The sequence below is a fragment of the Aulonocara stuartgranti genome (assembly GCF_965226115.1).
Source record: "Aulonocara stuartgranti genome assembly, chromosome: 6".
NCBI lineage: Eukaryota > Metazoa > Chordata > Actinopteri > Cichliformes > Cichlidae > Aulonocara > Aulonocara stuartgranti.
Genome location: NC_138944.1, coordinates 29947034 through 29968451, shown reverse-complemented (window position 1 = coordinate 29968451; position 21418 = coordinate 29947034). Strand labels below are relative to the sequence as shown.

The 21418-nt window shown below is 41.6% G+C and overlaps 1 protein-coding gene across 4 annotated transcripts in view; it reads right to left on the bottom strand.

Moving 5' to 3' along the window:
• The window catches only part of LOC309709152 (protein sidekick-1-like), a 302493-nt gene that overhangs the window by 87616 nt on the left and 193459 nt on the right, over positions 1-21418 (bottom strand). For all 4 annotated transcript variants that reach the window (XM_082537647.1, XM_082537650.1, XM_082537648.1 and 1 more), the window contains 8 exons: positions 17991-18074; positions 13742-13936; positions 12304-12420; positions 12004-12171; positions 8687-8789; positions 7726-7899; positions 2668-2804; positions 1322-1469 (listed from right to left, as the gene is read on the bottom strand). In XM_082537647.1, coding sequence (XP_082393773.1) covers positions 1322-1469; positions 2668-2804; positions 7726-7899; positions 8687-8789; positions 12004-12171; positions 12304-12420; positions 13742-13936; positions 17991-18074 — 1126 coding nt within the window. The remainder of the gene's footprint in view (positions 1-1321; positions 1470-2667; positions 2805-7725; positions 7900-8686; positions 8790-12003; positions 12172-12303; positions 12421-13741; positions 13937-17990; positions 18075-21418) is intronic.

The window sequence follows — 21418 nt, the reverse complement described above, 5'->3', positions numbered from 1 at the left end:
GAGATGCAGCCATCTGCTCTGATACACTGAGCAGAGATAACTTGTCTTAATGCCAGAATTTCACTTAGGGAGACTCCAATCTATTGACCGGACCCTCTAACAACCAACTCTGGACTAAAGACTAGGAAGCAGAAAGGAGAAAAGAAGGAAGAGAGAAACAGGAAGAAGACGAGTAATGACAAACAAGCACAACAGGAGAATTTACTGAGCAAGAGTTTGAAAAAAAGGAAACCACAGGAAGAAAAGATTGGAAGAGGAGCAGAGATAAGAGAAGAACATCGAGCTGAAAAGAGGCAAAGTGAAAGCAGACTTGTCTGAGGTTTGTGGATGTGCGATGGCAGCGCTCATAGCTGCTGTGACTGCCGAGTGTATTTGGCAGAACAACAACTGGCATCTGTCTGTGGTCAGTCTCTTCAGTAAGACAAAACCATGTTTGCATGCGTATGTGTTTGCCTACTTCATAATGCAGCATTGCATCTGTTGTATTATGTGCATGACTTAGAGACTTGGTATATCTGTGCAGTTAGAGGCAAAATCCTTAAGAGGCCTGCCACACCTCCACTAACCCTGTTTCACTGTATACAGTGCACCAGTGCTAAGGCATCATAATTACCCCCATTAGCGTTTTCCCTTGGGATAAACATGCAAACACACACAGACACACACATGCGTGCACAAGCAAACACCATAAATCTGCGCAGCCCTCTATTTGTTTTTCATTCTAAATCACACCTTTCATGCACACACATACAAATAGCAGCTTATTTAATCATTTTACCCCTTAGTTCAATATGTGCAATAGAAAGTGATGAAGACACACAAACACACACACAACCACACACAAACTTGGATATCTACAGCATGAATGTGATGAATATAAATTGCTCATTGCAAAGAAAATGGATTCTAAACAAAAAGGGATGCTCTCTTCATCCACGCCTTGTTATCCCTGTTTCATCCTCATTTCGAGTCCCATGTTCCCACTCATGTTCCCCCACAATGTAACTCACAAATTCTTAGATACACAAACTAGACCGTGGGGATGCAGGCACTATGTCTTTTGAAAGGTTGCATTTTATTCATTCTCAGCTTTTGTAAAGTAGCGTGATCAGTGTCTATTACACAGACATGAAATGATATTTTTTTACACAAATAATTGCATGTTCTGCACAAAAAATGGTCTTGTGCTTTTTAGAAAACATCAGTGAAATACTTGTTTGGGGTCACAACGTATGTAACGCATGTTTAATAAAGCCGGGAGTAGTAAGTGTGTTACTCGGACACCTCGCTCCGTCTCTAAATGTACATTAGTCGCTCTTACCTCTGCGTCTCGGCGCTGTACTGACCCCTGCCCACTTGATTGACAGCACAGAGTCTAAACTGGTAGGTTCTGGCAGGTGTGAGCCCGCCCACTGATACCTTGGTCACTGCAGGATCAACCTCTGATAGGTAGACCTTCCATGGCGAGTCTAGAGACAAGACACAGAGATTAAAGGCCGATAATATCTGGCGCAGGCAGGACAAACAGAGACACAGGGACACTCAGGAGCTATAAATCAAATGGAAAGAGGGGAGAAACAGATAAGAGGCAAAGTAAAGGAAACAGGGGGTAAGCTGGAGAGAATTATAAAGGAGAGAAGTAGCATATGATGCAACAAGAAGGAAAGGAAGAGAAGGATTAATAAAAAAGCGCAGATGCTGCTTCATATTGTTGCCAGCTTATCTCTCAGTCTTCCTGCTGAAGATACCACAGACAGATGCACTATTATCTCTATTATCACCCCAGCCACATGTATCTGTGCAAGCGAGACTGATAGCATGCATGTGCCATTTTAAGCACGCCCAGGGTATTAGAGCCATTGTCTGACATGAAAACACATTGTAGTTACAGTGGCCCATTTACTACAATACAACAACAACAAAAAAATCTAATATATAACAGAGAGAGTGGATAATCAGTGTGCAGAAAACTCTAATCCATTCCTCACTGTCTGGATTCATCCGTCACTAAACTCGACCAGACGTTCAGGTTCTCTCCATTCCTCATCTTTCTCTTTATCGCTCCCTCTTATTTTCCAAACTTTTCTTCTCCGCTCCCATGGCAATGCTTCTGTTTTTATAGATGCAGCAGAGCAGCTGGTTAATGGTGACAGCACAAAGCTTTAAGTCACATTGGCGGTGCCGCTACAAAAATGATCAGAATAAGGATCAGTTCAGCTTTTAGAGTCATGTGCCAAGTGCTTGGCTGTCTATGTTACATTCACTGCCCGATCCCCTTAGCCTACATCAGGAGTGAGCGGCTCAACAGCCAATCTCCCTCCACTTTGTTTCTCCTGTCAGTCTATTCCTCAACACCTCTTCCCTATCTCTCTATAATTTGATAGAGAGCCAGCCTGCTGTTACAACATCTGTACTGGAGAGTGGGTGTGAGAGAGAGAGAGGGAGAGAGAGAGAGCGAGAGAGTGGGAGAGAGAGGCTAAAGGAGGCAGGGAAAATAAGAGTTTGTTTATAGTGGATCTGCATGTACGCTTACGCAGCAACACCATTCTCCATATGCCAGTCTCTTGTAAATGAGTGCACGTCAGTGCTTGGTAGACAGAGAGTGAACAGATGTTCGCCGTTCAGGAACTATAAAGTATGCCCAGGGACGGACATACACATACATACTGTTCTCTGAGAGCTCCAGCACGTAGTACAGAAGAGGGGAGTTCCCGTCGAAAGGGCGTAGCCAGGACAGGAGAACGGAGCGGGAGTCCGAATCATTGAGGCGAGCCGTCAGGGAGCGAGGAGAATGTGGAAGCTCACTGAATATACAGACAAAAAAATAAATAAAAAATAACATCAGAAACTGTTTCAATTTCATCTGTCTATCAATTCAATCTGAGGCTAAACTTAACATAAAGAATGAAGACAAGGAAATAGTTAGGCTTTATCAAAGGTAGCAAAGGTAAAGTTACTGTATCTGCACATATAAAGCTGATTGTAAATATTAACAAGGTTACATCAAGCTTAAACTAGACAATGAAAGCTATAAATATGAAGTATTTATAAAATCATTCATTAGACAGAACCAAAGACTTAACTCATGGTTTTGGCCCATATGAGGCATCCATGCTTGTTTGATATTTTGGCTCTATTGTATCAAGACAAATGCACAGGAACATGAAAATTTGGAACCTCAGAATTACAATAACTTCAGTGTGAATCCAGACATTTGGCTAGACTGTTTCCTGGCTGCAAGCAATTGCCAGCTAGATTTCAAAAAGCCATTGCTCCCAGTCTATAAATAAACCTGCAACTCCATTTCAAGCAGAGCCACTTTAGTTCAAGGAAAATTGTTATTTCCCTCAGCAGTAATTTATATATGACAGTATGGCTCTGTTTTGGGACCTTTCCTCGTGTATATGTGGGAAGCCTGAGGGAGAAACATCAGCAAACCCAGAGCGTTAAACAGAGCTCACGTCAACAGTAACAGATATGAAGTGATTACACCCTCAGTCACACAGGCCTAGAGACTTGTCAGTGACCATATAGCAACCACTGGACACTAGGGAAAAACCTGTATTCCCCAAACAGTTCCAAGTGGTTGCTAAAAGTCACTTTGAAATCAAATGTTAAAGCCTCATCAATACAGGCCTAGAGACTGGTCAGTGACTTCCTAGAAACCACTGGTTGTTATGGAAAAGAGTCCATTCTGCAACTGATTGCCAAGTGGTTGCTGGAAGTTACCAGCATGAAATTAGTTGTAAAAATGCTGAACCAAATATCTCCATGGAACTGCTTTGGTCGCTAGCAGGTTGCTGCAGTTGCCAGTAGTTTGCATGGAAGATGCTGACGTGTCTGCCAGCACTCACCAACTACTTACTAAGTGGTTGTGAAACACCATGTTCGCCTTCAAAGTCAAAGTTAAAATGTGCTGGTTGAACAACCTGGTCTCCATTTCCAGTTGCCGTACTTGGGAGAGTAAATGGCAATTGCCTGCAGTCAAGCCAGTGTCTTACATGCAAACTACAGGCAAAAGTAGAGTAAAGTGTGCGTGTTAGTCCCCATAGGTAAATAGTTCCTCTGCATTTAACCCATTCACCCAGTGAAGCAGTGGGCAGCCACCAATGCAGCGCCCGGGGAGCAGTGTGTAGGGACGGTACCTTGCTCAGGGGTACCTCAGGGTAGCAGGTAGCAGTGGAGTCGAACCCCCGACCTTCCGATCATGGGGCCACCACTCTACCTACTGAGCTATCCCTGCCCCTATCCCTGCAATCACCTCGGTCTGATAGCGACTAAGGCAATCACAATCTCCATATTATTTTAGGGTCTTTACCTTACAATATAAAGCACCGTGAAGTGGCTTGTATTGCAATTTGAAATTAATCTTTTAGGTTTATGCAACCATCCAGTCTCTAGGCCTATGTGACTAGGGCCTAAGTTAGACACAGCATGAATGGTGGCTCTGGGGTGAAAATGGGTTGCAAAGCTGCTTCCATAGGAAGCAGCAACCGTACGCAGATCAAAGCAACTAAAATAAGCCTCCCCTCTATATTCTTTTGCGTAACCATACACTCATTTGAACCAACCCTTACTGCTTATACACTTATTACACTATTTTTTACATCTTAGGCAAATGAGACACAGCCTCAAAGAGCTTTATACTGAACTTTGGATCTGCTGGTAAAATTAGGTTATTTTTTTGACTAGGACATAATAGAATTTTCTCCTATTTCGGGTCTTTCTTGCAAGCTAGGGTCCCAAAATATTTATTGCTGCTTCAAATTTGCCACCAAGACCCAAGACGGGGACTGAATTTACTTATTTAACTTTTGCAAAGAAGGGAATACATGCTTTTTTTCAGACTGTCACACTTTTCCTTAATATCCACATCTTGACAAAATGTGTCCTGATTGCTTATGTATCATTTGCATCTCATAAACGCGTCTGTGACAATATGCAGACTGTTCAGTAGACAGATATTTGGTTTCCTGTGTTCTGTTATTCTATTAAATATGTGAGGTGCCATACTGCTAGCACTGACACCCAGGCTAGATCTTGGGTCTGAGCCAGGATCAGTTCCAGTGGGTGAAATCTTTTAAATATGGCGCTGCCTTGCATATATTTACTCTGTACGTGCACTGCATCACTGCGTCTCATCACATCTATTAAAAAACACATTTTCCACACATTTTCTCATCCCTGCCCTGTTAATAACAAAGAAAGCAATACAGGTATTTTCATGAAAGCAACATAGAAATCCACATATTTGATTACACCAATCTTAGCGTATCGTAACTCTTTTTGTAGACTGTGGGCTTGAAGGAGGAAAAGGAGAGAACAGCAAATCCTAGTATCACTACATATGAAGGCTGCAGGTGCTGGTAGAAATATTGAGACAACATAAAAGAACAAAATAAATATATTTACACTGAAACTATAATAAAAGAGAGAGTCCCCTGTGTATAGAATAGCTGTATCTCATATTCATAAGCTTATTAATTATTTCTAAGCTATGGACAACATAGCTTTCAAAGATATGTTGTCCAAGAGCTCTGCTTCGACAGCCTGCAAGGTCCTATTAAGGGCATCAGATAACAGGGTTTGAAAACATTTGCCTTGCTTCCTTTTTCCCTTATGAGCAACTTTGCAGTTTAACATTTAAGCACAGAAACAAAGGGAACTAGAGGAGATGTGGGAGAGGAATAAGACATACTGTAATGTTGTGAGAGGAAGAGGAGGAGCACACCAAGAAATAGGAAGGACACCAATGAATGAAGCTAGGAGGGAGCAAGGGGAAATGAGAATGATGTTTTCTTCTCCGAGCTGACACGATCATATTAATTAATGGATGAGCTTAGAGAACATTAGAGCAAGTACCTTCACACCGTCCTTACAAATCACAAACACACACATAGGCACAGACACACACTCACAGACACATGAATGGGTCTTACGGGAGTTGAACCAATAACCCGCTGGTAATTAGTCTGTCTCCTCAGCCGCCAGCGTCTGTTAGCCCCTGTGACCCATTGATACTGAGCTAACGAGAATGTCAGTCACACATGTGGATACACACAGCTGCGCACGCATACACCACGCTCAGAAACACGGGTGTATAGAAATCCCATCCAGGCCAGTATGTTTTTGCACAGCAATAAACACAGATTCGCTCTCTCCCTCTGCGTCTGACATGCATAACCTCTTGTCTCTCTATAATTTAGAAGGATGTGGACTCATGTTCATTCTCTTTCCTACCCGGCAATTATATTAATATATCATAAGTGCCTTTTAGAAATGTATTATTTAAGTGCCTATTAATATACAAATACCACTACCTGTTCTCTTAGTGGCTGTAATAAGGCTGAGTGGGTCGGAGCGTGGGATACACGCTGATATGTGTGTGTGTGTGTGTGTGTGTGTGTGTGCATGCATGTGTGTGTGATATGTTTTAATCTGAGCATACCGGACACACAAAGTGATGTGTGGAGTCTGCACAGGTATGTACACAAACATACCTGTGCAGCATACCATACATGCTGCACACTCACTGATGTATTATCAGTGAGTGTGCAGCATGTATAAAGAACATAACATTTAGGGGTATCTAATAACAACTAGTGTCTTTAGACTTTCAATGGCATGTACAGAGTATTTGATTTAGAGGCTCTGACCCTGCACTGAACACGGCTATTACTAGACCCAAGCAACTGTCTTATTAGACATGAAACAAGTTGACAACAATCATTTCTTTATGTTTGGCAGTGTACCAAATTACCCATCTGCTGCGTCGCCTAAATTGCACCTTGTATAGTCAGTCTTTTTTGTAGAATGCTGTACCATAAGGCGTACGTCCTGTCAGTCTCATCAGTAATTTGAATCAACCAGATTGCTCGCTATGGATAGACTGCTCCCTCAGGTTTTTAGACACTGTTACATCAAAATCGTTGCTGCGTCAAATCCTGAGGAAGGAAACCGCTGCTGCCAGAAGATAATGATTTATTCACAGTTTACTCAAATAGAGTTATCACAGAAAATTAAAGATCATCAGACTATCCTGAGGTGTAGGGTAAGTTAAAATATATTTATTATGTGCTTCTGAATTTAATAAAGAAACCCAATTCGAATTAAAAGAGAAGAATAGTGCTATTTTCTTGTCAGTGTATTAAACATGAAACTAAAGCAAGCAGCCTGTTAATATAACTCAACACAATGCTTGCAAAGAGGAAAATCCGTAGCCTGTAGCTCACGTATATTTTATTAGTTTACCTTACATTATCTGTTATAAAAACCCAACAAGTGCCTTTTATTTGTTTAAAGATTTTCAAGGATGGCACATTTGCAGAATGCTTCGATTACTCCAGCAAGTCAGCCTTGTTATGCTTCCTTTGTGTTTTATACAATTTAGTAGAGTTGTTGTAGTCAGTGTTACTTATTCAGTGGTATAACGCTGTTCTTTATCCTCTAATGTGCAGATTAGGTGGAAATAAAACTGTCTGTATTTTATATCGTAGTAAAATAAAATCCTACTCTAGGCTAATGATAAGTTTTAGGAGACCTATTGCATTTCAGCATCCCCCAAGTGTCTGTTTTTCAAAAAGCCCAAGGCTGTTTACTTGGCCTTGCAGGTTTTTGCTGTTAATGGCTAAATTTGTGGCCATTCTTAAGGGTGGAAAAGTCAAACAATGACCTAAAACAGAAGAGGGTTAAATATTGCAGAAGGAATTTATTCCCTGAACTCACATGACTTCCAGGCGTGCGGGGCGGGAGTCATTGCCAGCTTGTGATGTCACAGTGCAGGTGTAATCCCCGATATCACCTGACCACGTCTGGCTAATAGTGAGAAGGCCTTGGCGTACAGACACGCGCCCCCCACTGGTCGGAAGAACCGGCATGCCGCTTCGCTCCCATTTATAGCTGCAACAGAGGAAGAATTTGGGTGCTTCAAAACTCAAACACAATAGTTTACAAAACTGTCAAACACGGCAGAGAATCAGACTTGGTATTCATGTATGTACCGTCATTTTTTCGCACTATAAGGCGCACTTAAAATCCTTTAATTTTCTCAGAAATCGACAGTGCGGTTTATAATCCGGTGCGCCTTATGTATGAATTCTGGTTGTGCTTACTGACCTCGAACTGATTTTATGTGGTACATGACGCTCAAAAATCGGTGAACGTTTTTTTAGTACACCTTTAGTAAGCTACGAAGCCTGATGGATTGACTTGATGGATTGTCGGAGCATTACAGGTACCGTAGCCAGGAGCCTTGCGAAGTTAGCAGGAAATTAGCTCGCTAGTTTCCACCTAAACATGATATAGCATGTTCTGACTGAGAGATTTCTGAAAAAATGTAAATGTACAGCTTTGCTATCACTTTCAACTTAAATGAAGACAAAAAAACTAAACAGCAGATATAAACCTGACAAAAGGACCCCTGATGATCCTCTAATCGCCTGAGCCATTAGAGGATCATCAGGGGGTCCTTTTGTCCCTCTGTGGGGGGAAACTCCCACTAGGTTTATATCTGGGACTCTCCACCATTTGACCTTAGAACTGAAGAAGCTTCTCGGATGAGAGGTGAAACGTCTTCAAGCAACTTAAAGAAGTCCAGACGCTTTTCTTTGCAAGCTCCTTTGACTACGATGACCTGGATGACTGAGAACCTTTACAGACACAGTAGTAAACACTGAGGAACAGTTACCTGATACTGATTCTGGGGTCGTGTGTAGCGTCACACTTGAGAGTAGCAGTGGTTCCTTTGATAACACGCTGGTCTGTTGGAGGCACAGAAATGACTGTGCGATCTGGAAAGAGCAGAGAGGTGGGATACATTCTGAGGCTTGAATTAAATACAATTACAGTTTTTGCTCGTTGCTTGAACACTATAAACCCATGCTTAGACTAAAGTAACACAACTTGAAGCTTTTGTTACCATACCCCAAACACATGTACCCATACCTTAAACAAAAGTGCTGCTTTGCACTCTGGTTGCAATTATGCAACACACTTACTCCTTTATGCAACACACATGGTCCTGCATACTACACTCTATTTCATACATAAGACACTTCGTTCAAAAATGAAATTTCAGGGTGCCATTTGGAAAACACATGTATCCAAAATACAAAACACATCGGGTAATTGCAACCACTCAAATATACACCTGAAGGCACTTACTTGCAAAACTGAACACCAATTAGCCAACCACAAAAAGCCCTCAGTTTAGCCAATTCAAGAACTTTGCAAGCATGGATGGAGGGAGAGCAAGAGGATAAGGAGGAGGAGGTCAAAGAGGCCATGCACGGACCCATATTTCTGATGATATAAGAGCAACTTTGGTGGACCATGTCATCAACCACGGCCTGACTATGAGGGAAGCTGGGCAGAGAGTCCACCCACATCTAAGCCGCTTCACAGTGGCATCTGTAATAAGAAAATTCCGACTAGAAAACAGGTCTGTCTTCATCTCACTGCCTTCTACTCTACTCAGATGGTTTTCATAGTACTGTTCTACAGTTACCATATCAAGTGTACAGGGTATTGCAGGGTGCTAATGCTCCTTTTGCAGCCAAAGTGGTAGTTTCTGTGAAACATAGCATGATTACTTATATTGAAGTACAGTGTTGTACAGTGGATGATACAGTATATACAGTGAAGTACTGTAAGAAAAATAAGCAAACCGATGACAATATGTGGTTGTATTTCTCTAGAATGACTCGAAGACCTTCTGGGGGAGGACGCCAACGCCTGTTCACACAACGGCAGGAACTTGCTGTTGTGGACCTAGTGAGGGCAGACAATGCCATCCGTCTCCACCAGCTATGACGGAAAATACTTGCAGACAGGCGAGTGTTCAGCAACATAGACCATGTGAGCATCACCACCATCAGACGCATCTTGGGTAAACACAGCATCACCATGAAGCAGCTCTACAGAGTCCCATTCGAGAGGAACAGTGACAGGGTCAAAGGACTTCGAGCTGAATATGTACGGGTACGTGTAACTGTCCCTTACATTTACAATAGAGTATTGGTGAAGTCCAGTAGCAGCTGAATATGTACCATATCAGTACCACATGGATCCATTCTGAGAGCTACACAGGTACCTGTGTGATGGGGTGAGGGTGCTGTATGTGTAGCACTGTAGTACAGTGATATGTTCCCCTTTTTTTCAGAGAATCTTGGCCATGGATGGAGCTGCACAGCCTCATGAATACATTTTCATTGATGAAGCTGGATTCGACCTGAGCAAAACAAGACGACGGGGTCGTAATGTAATTGGCCAAAGGGCAATTGTGCACGTCCCAGGGCAGCGCGGGGGAAACATCACATTATGTGCCGCCATATGCCTTCGAGGGCTTCTGCACCATCATGCAATACTAGGTCCATACAATAGCCAACACATACTCACATTTCTAGATGCTCTCCATGATATAGTTGTACAGAACAGACCAGATCAGCCCAGGTTTGTGGTGATATGGGATAATGTCAGTTTCCATCGGGCTGCTCTGGTCCAGGCCTGGTTCTCCAACCAGAGTCAACTTGAAGTGGTATGCTTGCCCCCTTACTCACCATTTTTAAACCCTATAGAGGAATTTTTTTCGGCTTGGAGATGGCGTGTATATGACCGCCAACTACATGCCCGCATGCCTCTTCTGCAGGCAATGGAACAGGCCTGCGGCGACATTCAGGTGACAGCAATCCATGGATGGTTTTGACATGGAAGAGGATATTTTCCCCGGTGCCCAGCGGGAGAAGACATTGCTTGCGATGTTGATGAGGTCCTGTGGCCAGACCCCAACAGACGGCGGGATCCATGAGCCCACATATGCACAATTGTCATGATTTTTTGTTTACAGTATAGTGTTTTTTCTATTACTGTATTATGGGGGTTTTTTTGTTTTGGTTTTTTTTGCTTTATCTGAATTCATGGTACTGCAATGTACAATATTGAGTAGGTCTATTTGCTTTTTTGGTTGTTTGCAAATGTGTCTCCTGAAAATATGCCTTCTGAATGAACAATGGAAATCAAAGACTGCAGTGCTTTATATAAAGTAGACTAGTGTGTTCCCCCTGCTCTGTAAGTGTTTGCATATGATGCAAGTATGTGTCATTTTGTCAACAGAGTTACATTTTGACAAAGGAATGTTAGGTTTTGATAGCAGAGTTTAGGTTTTGAGAGTAGAGTTTCAATTTGGTGCAGATGTGAATGGTATATTTCCCAGTGTTGTGTCATGTTTACTTGTGTTTAGGGTTTTGGCACAATGAGCAAAGTTTTGCAAAATGTGTTCAGGCAACGGGCAAAAACTGTAATACACACCTGTTGAATCACACTACAAGGCACGGCCCTGTATAAAATGTGTACATTTAAATGTTCCTCAACAGTAACGAGATATGAATTAGTTTACAAGAAGATAAACAACACACAAGCGTGCACGCACCCACACCTACGCACATTATAACGCTGTGGAAAACAGCTGAGTATCAAATTACTGGTGCTTTGCTCCACTCAGGTGTTGCATATGATTTAGAGAGAGAAAAGTGGCGCTGGTGTAAAAACAAATGCACATGCAGAGTGGAGAGCATCTGTTATGTCCCTAACTCAGTCACCATGCACTTGTGATGTGACCGTGTCTCCAATAAATTGAAGGGTATACGTTTTACATTTATATCACAGCTCAACTGAAGTAAGGATCTGACAGTGTGTGTAATTGAACCCTGTTTAATCTAAAGCTGCCAGAACATATATTTATATGTATGCAAAAAAAATAAAATAAAAAAATCAGCCAAGCAATTGGTTTATTGGCTAATCAATCATCCTCTTGCTTGGCAAATCCAATGATTAGTTCAGTCAGCCAACTGCATCAATAACCAATCACTGAGCTGCTCACTAAACTGAACTAATACTATTGGACAGGTATGGATAAACTAGTGTTCCATGTCTGTTTTTGTCTGTTTAGGAAATGTATATTGAACGGTTTAATGTGCATTTGTTTGTGTGTCCGTGCATGTGTCTTACTCCACACGGTGAGCGTAGCTGTGGCGTTGATGGTTCCCTCCATGTTGGAGGCGATGCAGGTGTATTCTCCTGAATCCTGGAAGCTGACTGGCTGAACCTGCAGACCACCTGACTGCAACAGCGTGAACCTGGGAACCTGGACAGAGCCGCTGGCTAAGACCTGCGATCCTATGGAGGGACAAAATAATAAATTAGCCTCGAGGTGGAGAAAAGTCAGCACATTTTAATTACAAATATATTATGTCAGTGCGTGTGTGTGTCTCAGTGTGGGGTGTCTCAGTCTTGGAGCTTCATTGCTACCTTTCCTCCAGGTAATAGCAGGTTTTGGAGCTCCGTTCGTCTGGCAGGTAAACAAGGCTGTGTTGCCATCAGTCACTGTTTGGTCAGAGGGAGGTGATGCAAATGTGGGGGGCACACCTGAAACACACAGAGGGAGCACGAGAGAGCAGAAGGCAGAGCAATGAACATTAGAGGACACTGTGGATAAGGAGAAAAGAGAAAGACTTGAGCTACAGGATGAAAGTGTTTACCTGAGCACAACTGCACCCTCTCTGATCAATGGACGCTTTATTCACTACGTGTCTGTGCATAAATGTGGATGGCTCCATGGAGACTTTTAATTATAGCATAATTCTCACTAAACCGAATGTAACTTTCTAGCCTGATACATATTAAAAACCATTACATCAAAGTAGAGGGATCAAATTAATAATAATGATAATAAAAAATATATATACTGGCGGCTCCCCTCAGCCTCCTAGTAGATTCATTTGACCTCTGACCTTAAAGGTCACTAAGATTTGATCTTTATTAGATACACCTGTGGTATAAATTGAAAATCCTACGTCATCTCATTTGTACTATGTTCACAAATTTCCTCACATAGTGGGATCACAACAATACCTTTAAGTATTTACGGACTCTTATTGTCTAGTCATTTGACCAAAACAGAGAACACGCCCACACAGGACATGCTTTTAGTCAAATACATGTTATTAACTGTACATGTTATCATCTGTACAGATATGGTCCAAAGACAGAGGTTGGCAGCATTTCAGGTGTATAACACAGCTGGCAGTTTCTGGATGTTTGCAGGATTCAAAACCTATTAAGCTTTCCCTTATTTATTCTGATATATATTATTGTCATAGTTGTATATGGACAAACTTTAATATATCAAACCTGTGAGCTAAAAGCTCAGCATTCATACTGCTTTGCATACTTAGTTTCCAGCATTTTGTTTCTAGTCTTGACCTGTGATATGTCAGTGAGAGAACATATCCTTGGTATGGTAATCTTAGCCCCACCGCTCTGGCTGTGAGAACAGCAGCCGCATCCACATGGTGTTCAAACCTTTTGTTTACAAGTCAATCACAAGAAAGCTGGCAAGGGAAGAGAGCAAAAACAGGTTGTTTCAGACAGAGGATGAACTGAGGGGCTAAAAGGAAGGCTCAATCGTCTACTGTCTTTTCGGGGAACCCAAGAATGGTAACAATTTTACCTTGAGTTTCATGAAGCTCGATTGATTCCCCCCAAAAAATAATCTAGAAACAAAACAATGCTGAATTCCAGCGCTAGTAGTGAAGGTAGAAAAAGTCAAAGAAAGTGACAATAAAAAAGAAAAAGCTGGTACAGAAGTGAAGTGATACAAGAGTGAATAGAGAGTCAGAATTCAAGGCTGATGTAGGTTTGTCTATTCATGCTTCCATTCTTGTGTGTATGCATCAGAGAAACTCACTGGAGACAAAGAGCTGTGTCTGTGCTTGAGCCTCTCCAGCAGGGTTGCGAGCAAAGCACTGGAATATTCCTCCGTCTCCCGGCTGCACCCTGCGCACAGTCAGCCCATTTGCTGCGCTGACCTTGTAGCGAGGATTGGCCAGTTTGGAAAGAGGCACCGTGTCCTTATACCACTCAATCCTGGGCTGAGGCACACCTACATATATGAATGCACATGGCACACAAAAGCACAGTGTAAGAACATTTTTCAGTTTTCTTAATAAGCAGCTAGCTGACCTCGCTGCTGAGCAAACCACTCCAACTCCCACTAAAACACACACACACATACACTCATTTCAACAATCTTTCTTCTCTTTTATCCAATCTCTCTCTCTATAAATATGCATGTAGGCATAATGACCGCTAATAATATATTGATTGGACGGTGTGGGTGGTAGGGTAAGGGTGGCAGAAGGGTCCAGAAAACACTCTGAATAAAAGATGTGGGCAGCACATCGAAGAGCTACACTATCAGCACCCACCTGTCTGACAGACATGCCAAATATGACAGGCAGGGGGCTCATGCAATTACTCTGTCTCAAACCCTTCACACCAGTGTGTGTGTGTGTGTGTTTGTGGCTGTTAGAGCGAGCGATGAATTCCACACCGTTTCTCACTCTGTTGGTGTCAAGCTTTCACAGACACGCGTGACGTATTTTTCACCCCCTCCTCGTCTCACTCACTCTGTCACCGTGCGCTCTTTTCTCCTTCCCTCATCTCTCCTCTTAGCCTCCATCCCTCTCTCCATAGCCTGAGGCCCCTGCTATTTAATTACACTGCCACTGTATCAGATTACTGAGGAGGAACATAAACTCACTCAGTGTGTGTGTATGTGTGTGTGAGAGAGAGAGAGAGAGAGAGAGAGAGAGAGAGAGAGGGAGCAAGAGAGAGAAAGGGGAGGGTGTTGCAGTTTTTAGAGCTGTATCTAGCCCGGCTCATATAAGTGTTTTCATGTAATCCATTTAAAGACAAGAGTCATGAACAAGTGCAATTTTCAGGCTCGGTGTCAGCATACCAGCGTGCGCTCACAATGCCAAAAGTAAAGTGTCATTGTTCATGAAGCCTTCAAACTAAGGCACACACATATCCAATGATGCCAAACCCCTGCTAGCAGAGTCACCTTGACACAACTGCAACAGCAAACAGCAGGACAAGAGCTGCAAATCTCAACATTTGACTTGTAAAGTTGACATAGAAGAAATGAATGGGATGGCACAGTGCTCCCCCTGTGGCTGCATTGGTTCTCACCGTGTGGTCTGGTGGCCTCCCACAGTCTGGAGACTTACACGTCACAGTAACTGGTGATAGTAAAGTAAATGTGTGTGGATGGTTATCTGCAGTGTTGCATGTAATGCATTCCCGAGCAACGCAGTGCTTTTTATAGTTCAATGTAATGTGCGAGACAGTTTTAGTGAAGTTACATTTTTCAGTAGTGCAGTGTCGTAACAAGTTACTGTACTAAACTCACTAATTTTATACAGTTACAACCATGTTGTTGCTTATATTCTTCAGTTACTGGCAAGAGAGGTGCATGGAAAGAAAAAAAATAACAAACATGCCTTTTTCTTACTCCACTTGTGCTACAATCGACTGACTTTGGTTCATGTGCAGGGAGGAGGAAAATGGTAAAGCAGAGTACAACATGTGAGGAGTGGAGATATGGACATTGCTTTTATCTTTAATCCATGAAAGGACAAGAACACAATGGTAAAGTGCAACCTGCACCCAGGAGTGGTAACACAACTTCAGCTCTTTGGAAACATCTGCACAGACAGCATGCTAACACAAAGCTAGTGAAGAACCGAGAGTGATGTTAATGCTGAGTGTCTGGCAGCCCAGCAGCCAGAACCTGAACTTCAACAGGTAAAAAACACAATGATGAGCAGTCAAGCTGGCAGCTTTGTAGCCTTGATGTCTATTCACACCTGTTTCTACAGTACAATTACTGTGGTGATCACTTTGAAGTCTCTCCGAGCTGGTTTTTCAAATTTGCATTGTGTTGCCAGTTTTCTGCTCATACATAAACACTAAAAGAACACATTGTTTTTTATAAGATAAGATGTACAAGGTCCTAAACCCTAAGGTTATTATTGTTAATTGAGTAACAGTGCATTTCACATGTAATGGAGCAATGCAAAAGTAATATAATGAGTAGTCTAACAAATTACTTTCTCCAGCAAATAATTAAGTAACATACTGCATTACTTTAACAAAAGGAAAGAAGAACATCGAATAATTACTTTATTCAGTAACAATCCCAACACTGGTTATGTGCCTGTGGTTGCTTAAATAGCAAAAAGCAATTATTAGTCTGTAAACAGAATTAAAAACAGTCCAAAATGTGAAGTAACACAAAGTGCAAACTAACAATAATCAAAAACACCAAACACTAGCATTATAGTAAAATCTAAAAGAAACCCCAAAGACACTGAATAGAAATATAACGTACTAAAAGAAAACTCCACAACAACACATGACGTAGAACCATCACATCCTCTCTCTCGCTTAGTGTCCGTCACCCAAAGTTAAAGAAGCAGTTAAGGTGAGACACTAAGTGCTAAACATGTTTTGCTCAGTCTCATTTTGAGTCTTTTTTCAGAGAAAACGATGTTAGTGCAAATTAATACATTACTAATAATATAATATCTAATTTTGACATTTAAACGTCACATTTAGGAAAACCTGTAATACTGACATAACATGTGGACAAAAGTATTGGGTCACACCTCTTAATCTTTGAATTCAGGTATTTTTAGTCTCGTTGCCACAGGTGTATGAAATCAAGCACTCAGCCATGCACTCCATTTACAATCAGTTATGAAAGAATTGGTCGTTCTAAAGAGCTTAAAAACTTTGAGCATGTGATGGCTGCCACTGGTTAAACAAGTCAGTTAGGGAAATTTCCTTCCTCCTAGATTCTCCAACTCTAAGCAGTATTATTGCAATGTGGAGGCGCTCAGGAGCCACAGCAATTCAGCCATGGCGGGGTCACCGAGTGCTGAGGTGGGTAAAGGCTCCAACACTCTGCTGACTCAATCACTGCAATGCCCCAAACTTCCTCTGACATTAACATCAGCACAAAAACTGTGTGCTGGGAGCTTCATGCATTTCCATGGCCGAGCAGCCATACAGTGTGCACCGAACAGTTCCTCCTGTCTATATCCTGAAGCTTTTTCTGAGGTATTTGTTCTCAGTCTTTATTTATTCATAGCTTTATTTATACGACAGTTTATTCCTACAAATATAGTGGAATTTGACAATTATTAGCTGTCTGGTGGGAGTATTTTCTGGTTTATGAAGTCATAAAAAGAGATTTTTTAAATCCCTTTGGTAAAAAACTCTTTGACTCTCATATATCAACAAAATGAAACAACAACTTGGTTTATCCAGTGTTCAGATTTGAGGTCTGGAAAATTATGCAAATACACACATATTTAGAGACATAATGCATTATTAGCATATCCAAACATAACATTTCAGAAAGTAACACAACTATTGAGCTGGGGAAGTTTGATGGAACCAAGTTAAACATTAGTGAGTTAAAGAATAATTAAAACTCCGACGTGTGAGTATGCATCAGCTCTACGACTCATGTGGTGGCACGCACAAGCAGCCTGTGAGACTCAGCACACTTTAAGTGGCTGCTGGATCATTGAATGCATGTGGAATAGCCTCCCCTGACACTTTTCAGGAATTTAGAAACTTTATCAAAATAATTTTCATTGTTTGTTTTATTTCATTTTCACACAGCAGTAAAGGGGCAGGGGAGGTTTGATGAAGTGTGAATCTAGACAATGACTGAGACAATACTGAGTGTTGACTAACAAGACTGAGACTAACGCTATTATCGTTTTAAGGAGAGTGCCTAATGGAAGTGTTACATGTTCCATGTAATAATCTGAGTCACCCCAGTGAGAATGCTGGTCTTCATCTTCTCATTTCACACTTCAGTTTAAAATTCCACTATTTATTTCCTGTCTGTTTCTACTGCGCGTTGTTGTATTTTATCGACAAAGCAAGCTTTCCTTCGCAGACAGCTGGACGTCAGCTTCAAAGAAACAAAGTGACACCTAGCTTTTTGACCCAACTTCCATCATGGTTATTATAAACAGGTATAAAAATTAGCCCCCCCCCCCCCCCACCAAAAATAAGGCTTATTACAAACTTAGATTCTACAACTTTATACATACAACTATTTATCTCATGCATACCTGCAGCCAGGCATGGGATCTCCGCATTCCTGTCGAGCTCTCCAAAGATCTTACTTTTTGGCTGAGCGGTCAGAGAGGGCGGTTCTGCAAAGAAAAAAAAATTGTAATAACACCAAGTCATTAAACAGCTACTAACAAGCTCTCAATTTAGGCAAATAAATAAATAAAAGGCTGAAAATGAAAATGTAACAGACAAATTTACAGTTTGCCCACTCCAAGTATTTATTCCTTAATAGAGGAGACTTGTAATGGAGCACCGCAGAATAGAAATGGTTCCCCTCTTGGCACTGAGTAACTTAAGTGCCAGTGGAAGGCAGGATTTTGTGTCTATATGCTCTGTGAAATGGCTTCCATACACAGCCACAAAAAAACACATTCGGGGAAGGTCCCAAGGGGCACAATCCTCCTCTTTCTTTCTTAAACAGCTCCATTTTGCTGCCAATGACTGCTCCATCCAAACATCTTCACCAGCACTGCTCTAAGTGCTGACAGCAGTGGTGAGAATAAACAAAAACCTTGAATGTAAATATATGCTTGCATATATATAATATTCTAATACATTTTACTTGCTATAAAAGAAGTTACCTACTGCTGCACAGACTCCATTCCTCAGTTTTTAAGCACTTGTTAATATTTACAAAGAGATGACAGCTGAGTCTGTGAGTCCACACAATGGTAGCAATTGTTCACCAGAGAATGACTGAGGAAAATGAAATGTCCAGTGTATGACTTAAATAATAAATGTGTATTTTGGCTTTTGCAACAATATACCTCTTATTGAATTTTAATAAAAGTTTCATTTGTGTGCTTTTCCCCCCGATAGGTTTAAGGTAATAACATGCAAACAATAAGGTTTTTAAAACTCTGCTGTCCCTCTAAGACTATTGAAAATCCCCTTTTTATCCCACAATATTTTCTTTTCTTTGCATCGTATTTCCGTGGACTGCATTTTCACTTATTGCCATCACTACCATGCAGGAGTTCTGTAAACGTCAGGACTTTCCATCACGTGACACAAGTCCGCTTTTGTTTTTTACTTGATCTTTCAGTTGGCGCATGGTTACGTTTAGTCACCAGAACTACTTTTTTTATAAAAGATCACAGATCATGTTAAAGACCTTTTCACAACATTCACCATATTTTAGAACCCACGCGTCATCCTATTTTCTTTGTTACCACACTCCTAAAAAGAGAACACTTGATTTCACTGCATCTAATTCGGATGTTGCAGAGCCTTTATTGAGAGCACGCTGCATAAAAGCGCACTGCTGAATGGAAGCTGGCGAGTTAAAATGCAGTCCCAACCTGGAGTACATGTGTGGCTGAAAGTGAGACCACCCTCACATCTAAACAGCAGACTGAAGAGAAAACACAAAGTTCTTTTTAGTTCTTCCAGGCAACTTTTAAACCCACATATGTGCATCACCTATCTTTACTATGTACTGTGCAGTTTTGCCTGATTTTTGACAAAAGAAAGAGGAAAGCGTGCAGTGAAGAGCGAACGGGAAAACAAGAGATAAATAACAGCCATATGGTGTGACGCTGATAACATAGCTGCATTATTCTCCTTCAGTCAGGTGAGTGCAAGAACCTAGATGCCAAAACACAACAAAACACATTTAAGAGTGTTTGGGTGGCTGGTTTTAGGGATTTGAGCTTTTGTGGATTCCCTGATGTCTGCCTGCAAAACAAAGACAGAAAACAACAGCAGATATATTGTTTTTTGCACCGCAAGTCGTTTGTACAGTATACAACACAAGGATGCAGTATCATACATATTCCGATTAGAGGATCGGGGCAGAAAAGAAATGAAATTGAATAATGAATGCCTTTGAGGCTGTCTCTTTCTTTCAAATAGACACATACACTATTCTGTTTAGGAATCCCTTTTATTGCATCAAGGTCTGTTGAGCCCATAGCAGAAAAAGAGGATCAGTACCAATGTATTCGTCAGTCACTTCTTTTCTGATACATATGAATGCATGCAGGCGTTTTCCCTGCCAGGCAGGCCTTAATGGTCCTGCCGGCCTAATGAGGAAAGATAACTAAGAAAAAGGAGTTTTTGGGGGGAAGACAAAGAAAAAGGATTATGAGGGGGCACAGAACGAGAATAAGTAGGGTATAAATATTCAGGCAGGTCTTCTGAATATTCTGTGGGCGTAGGTAGTCGGTGCTCTCTGCTTAGGTGCTCTTTCGCACAGACAATCACAGCAGAGTAAAAAGATGCTAAGAAACTAGAGGAGAGAAGTTTCGGCTCATCAATCACATGCTCCCTGCTCGCGTGTATGTTGTTTTCTATTACACGCACACACGCAGAAGACAGGAGTGGCTTGCTACAAGAGTGCTCTTGTTTGAGTGCTTTCAGCGTCCTCTTATTGATTCGTGACTCCAGGGAGAGGGGCTAATTGAGCTGCCGGGCAAACAGGCATATGTGGCCACGGTGCCATTTTGTGAATGTGTGTAAGCATGAAGTGCACACATGCATGTTTTTGTGAGAACACGTGGGTGAGTTTGTGTGTACATGAATCCAACAGCTGTTTGTGACTACAATGGACAATTTAATGGTGAATGTGGACAACAGATTCAGCTCGAGCAGTGCTGTAGCTGACAGTCACTGCCTCGGGTGCTCACAGTCCAGCTTCCAGGAGTGAAGTAAGAATAAATGGAGGAATAAACAGTGCCCGGAGCAACAAATGTACTAGGGAAGACAAGAGCGAGGCTAAAGCAGAAATTAATCACATGTTGAGGGCATTAGTGGACCTACCCAGGACAATCATGGATAATTTTGTTAGGCAGTGTGTGTACTTGTATTACTTATGTTATGAGGACATAAATGTCTTTACACAATAACACTGTGGGGACTCGCCTCCCTTTTTGGGGCAAAAGTCCCCTAAACATAGAGTTAGGCCTAAATATTCAGTTATTTAAGTTGTACTTTCGATATAATAAATAAGAGCTTAAGGTTCAATCTTCAGTTCAAGGGGCTGAACAAAAACATTGCGTTAACTGCGGAGAAACTACAGCAATTTTCATAAACAATCCCAGAGTTTCAGGCGCTCAAATGAACTAGACAAATTAACACATTCATAAATAAAATGAACATTTTCGACACTTTGTGGAGAATCTTTCACAGACAATGACTGTCTGGCGTGTGGAACTCATGGATATCAGCGAACAATGGGCAACCTTTGTGAGGATTATCCTGGCCTCTGCTGCATCCCTCTCTTCAGTGTTGTTTGTTCTCCCTGCCATTAGTCTTTTATCAGCAAAGTGAAATGCAGCTCAAGTGAGCTGAAATCAGTGCAAAATAATTTGCTTCCTGACCTAAAAACAAATAACGCTGGTTTGCTTTTACAGTATGCTGTGCCTCACTTTTCAAAGCACCGTCTAATACATATGAATGTAATCTCTACACAGTTCATCAGACT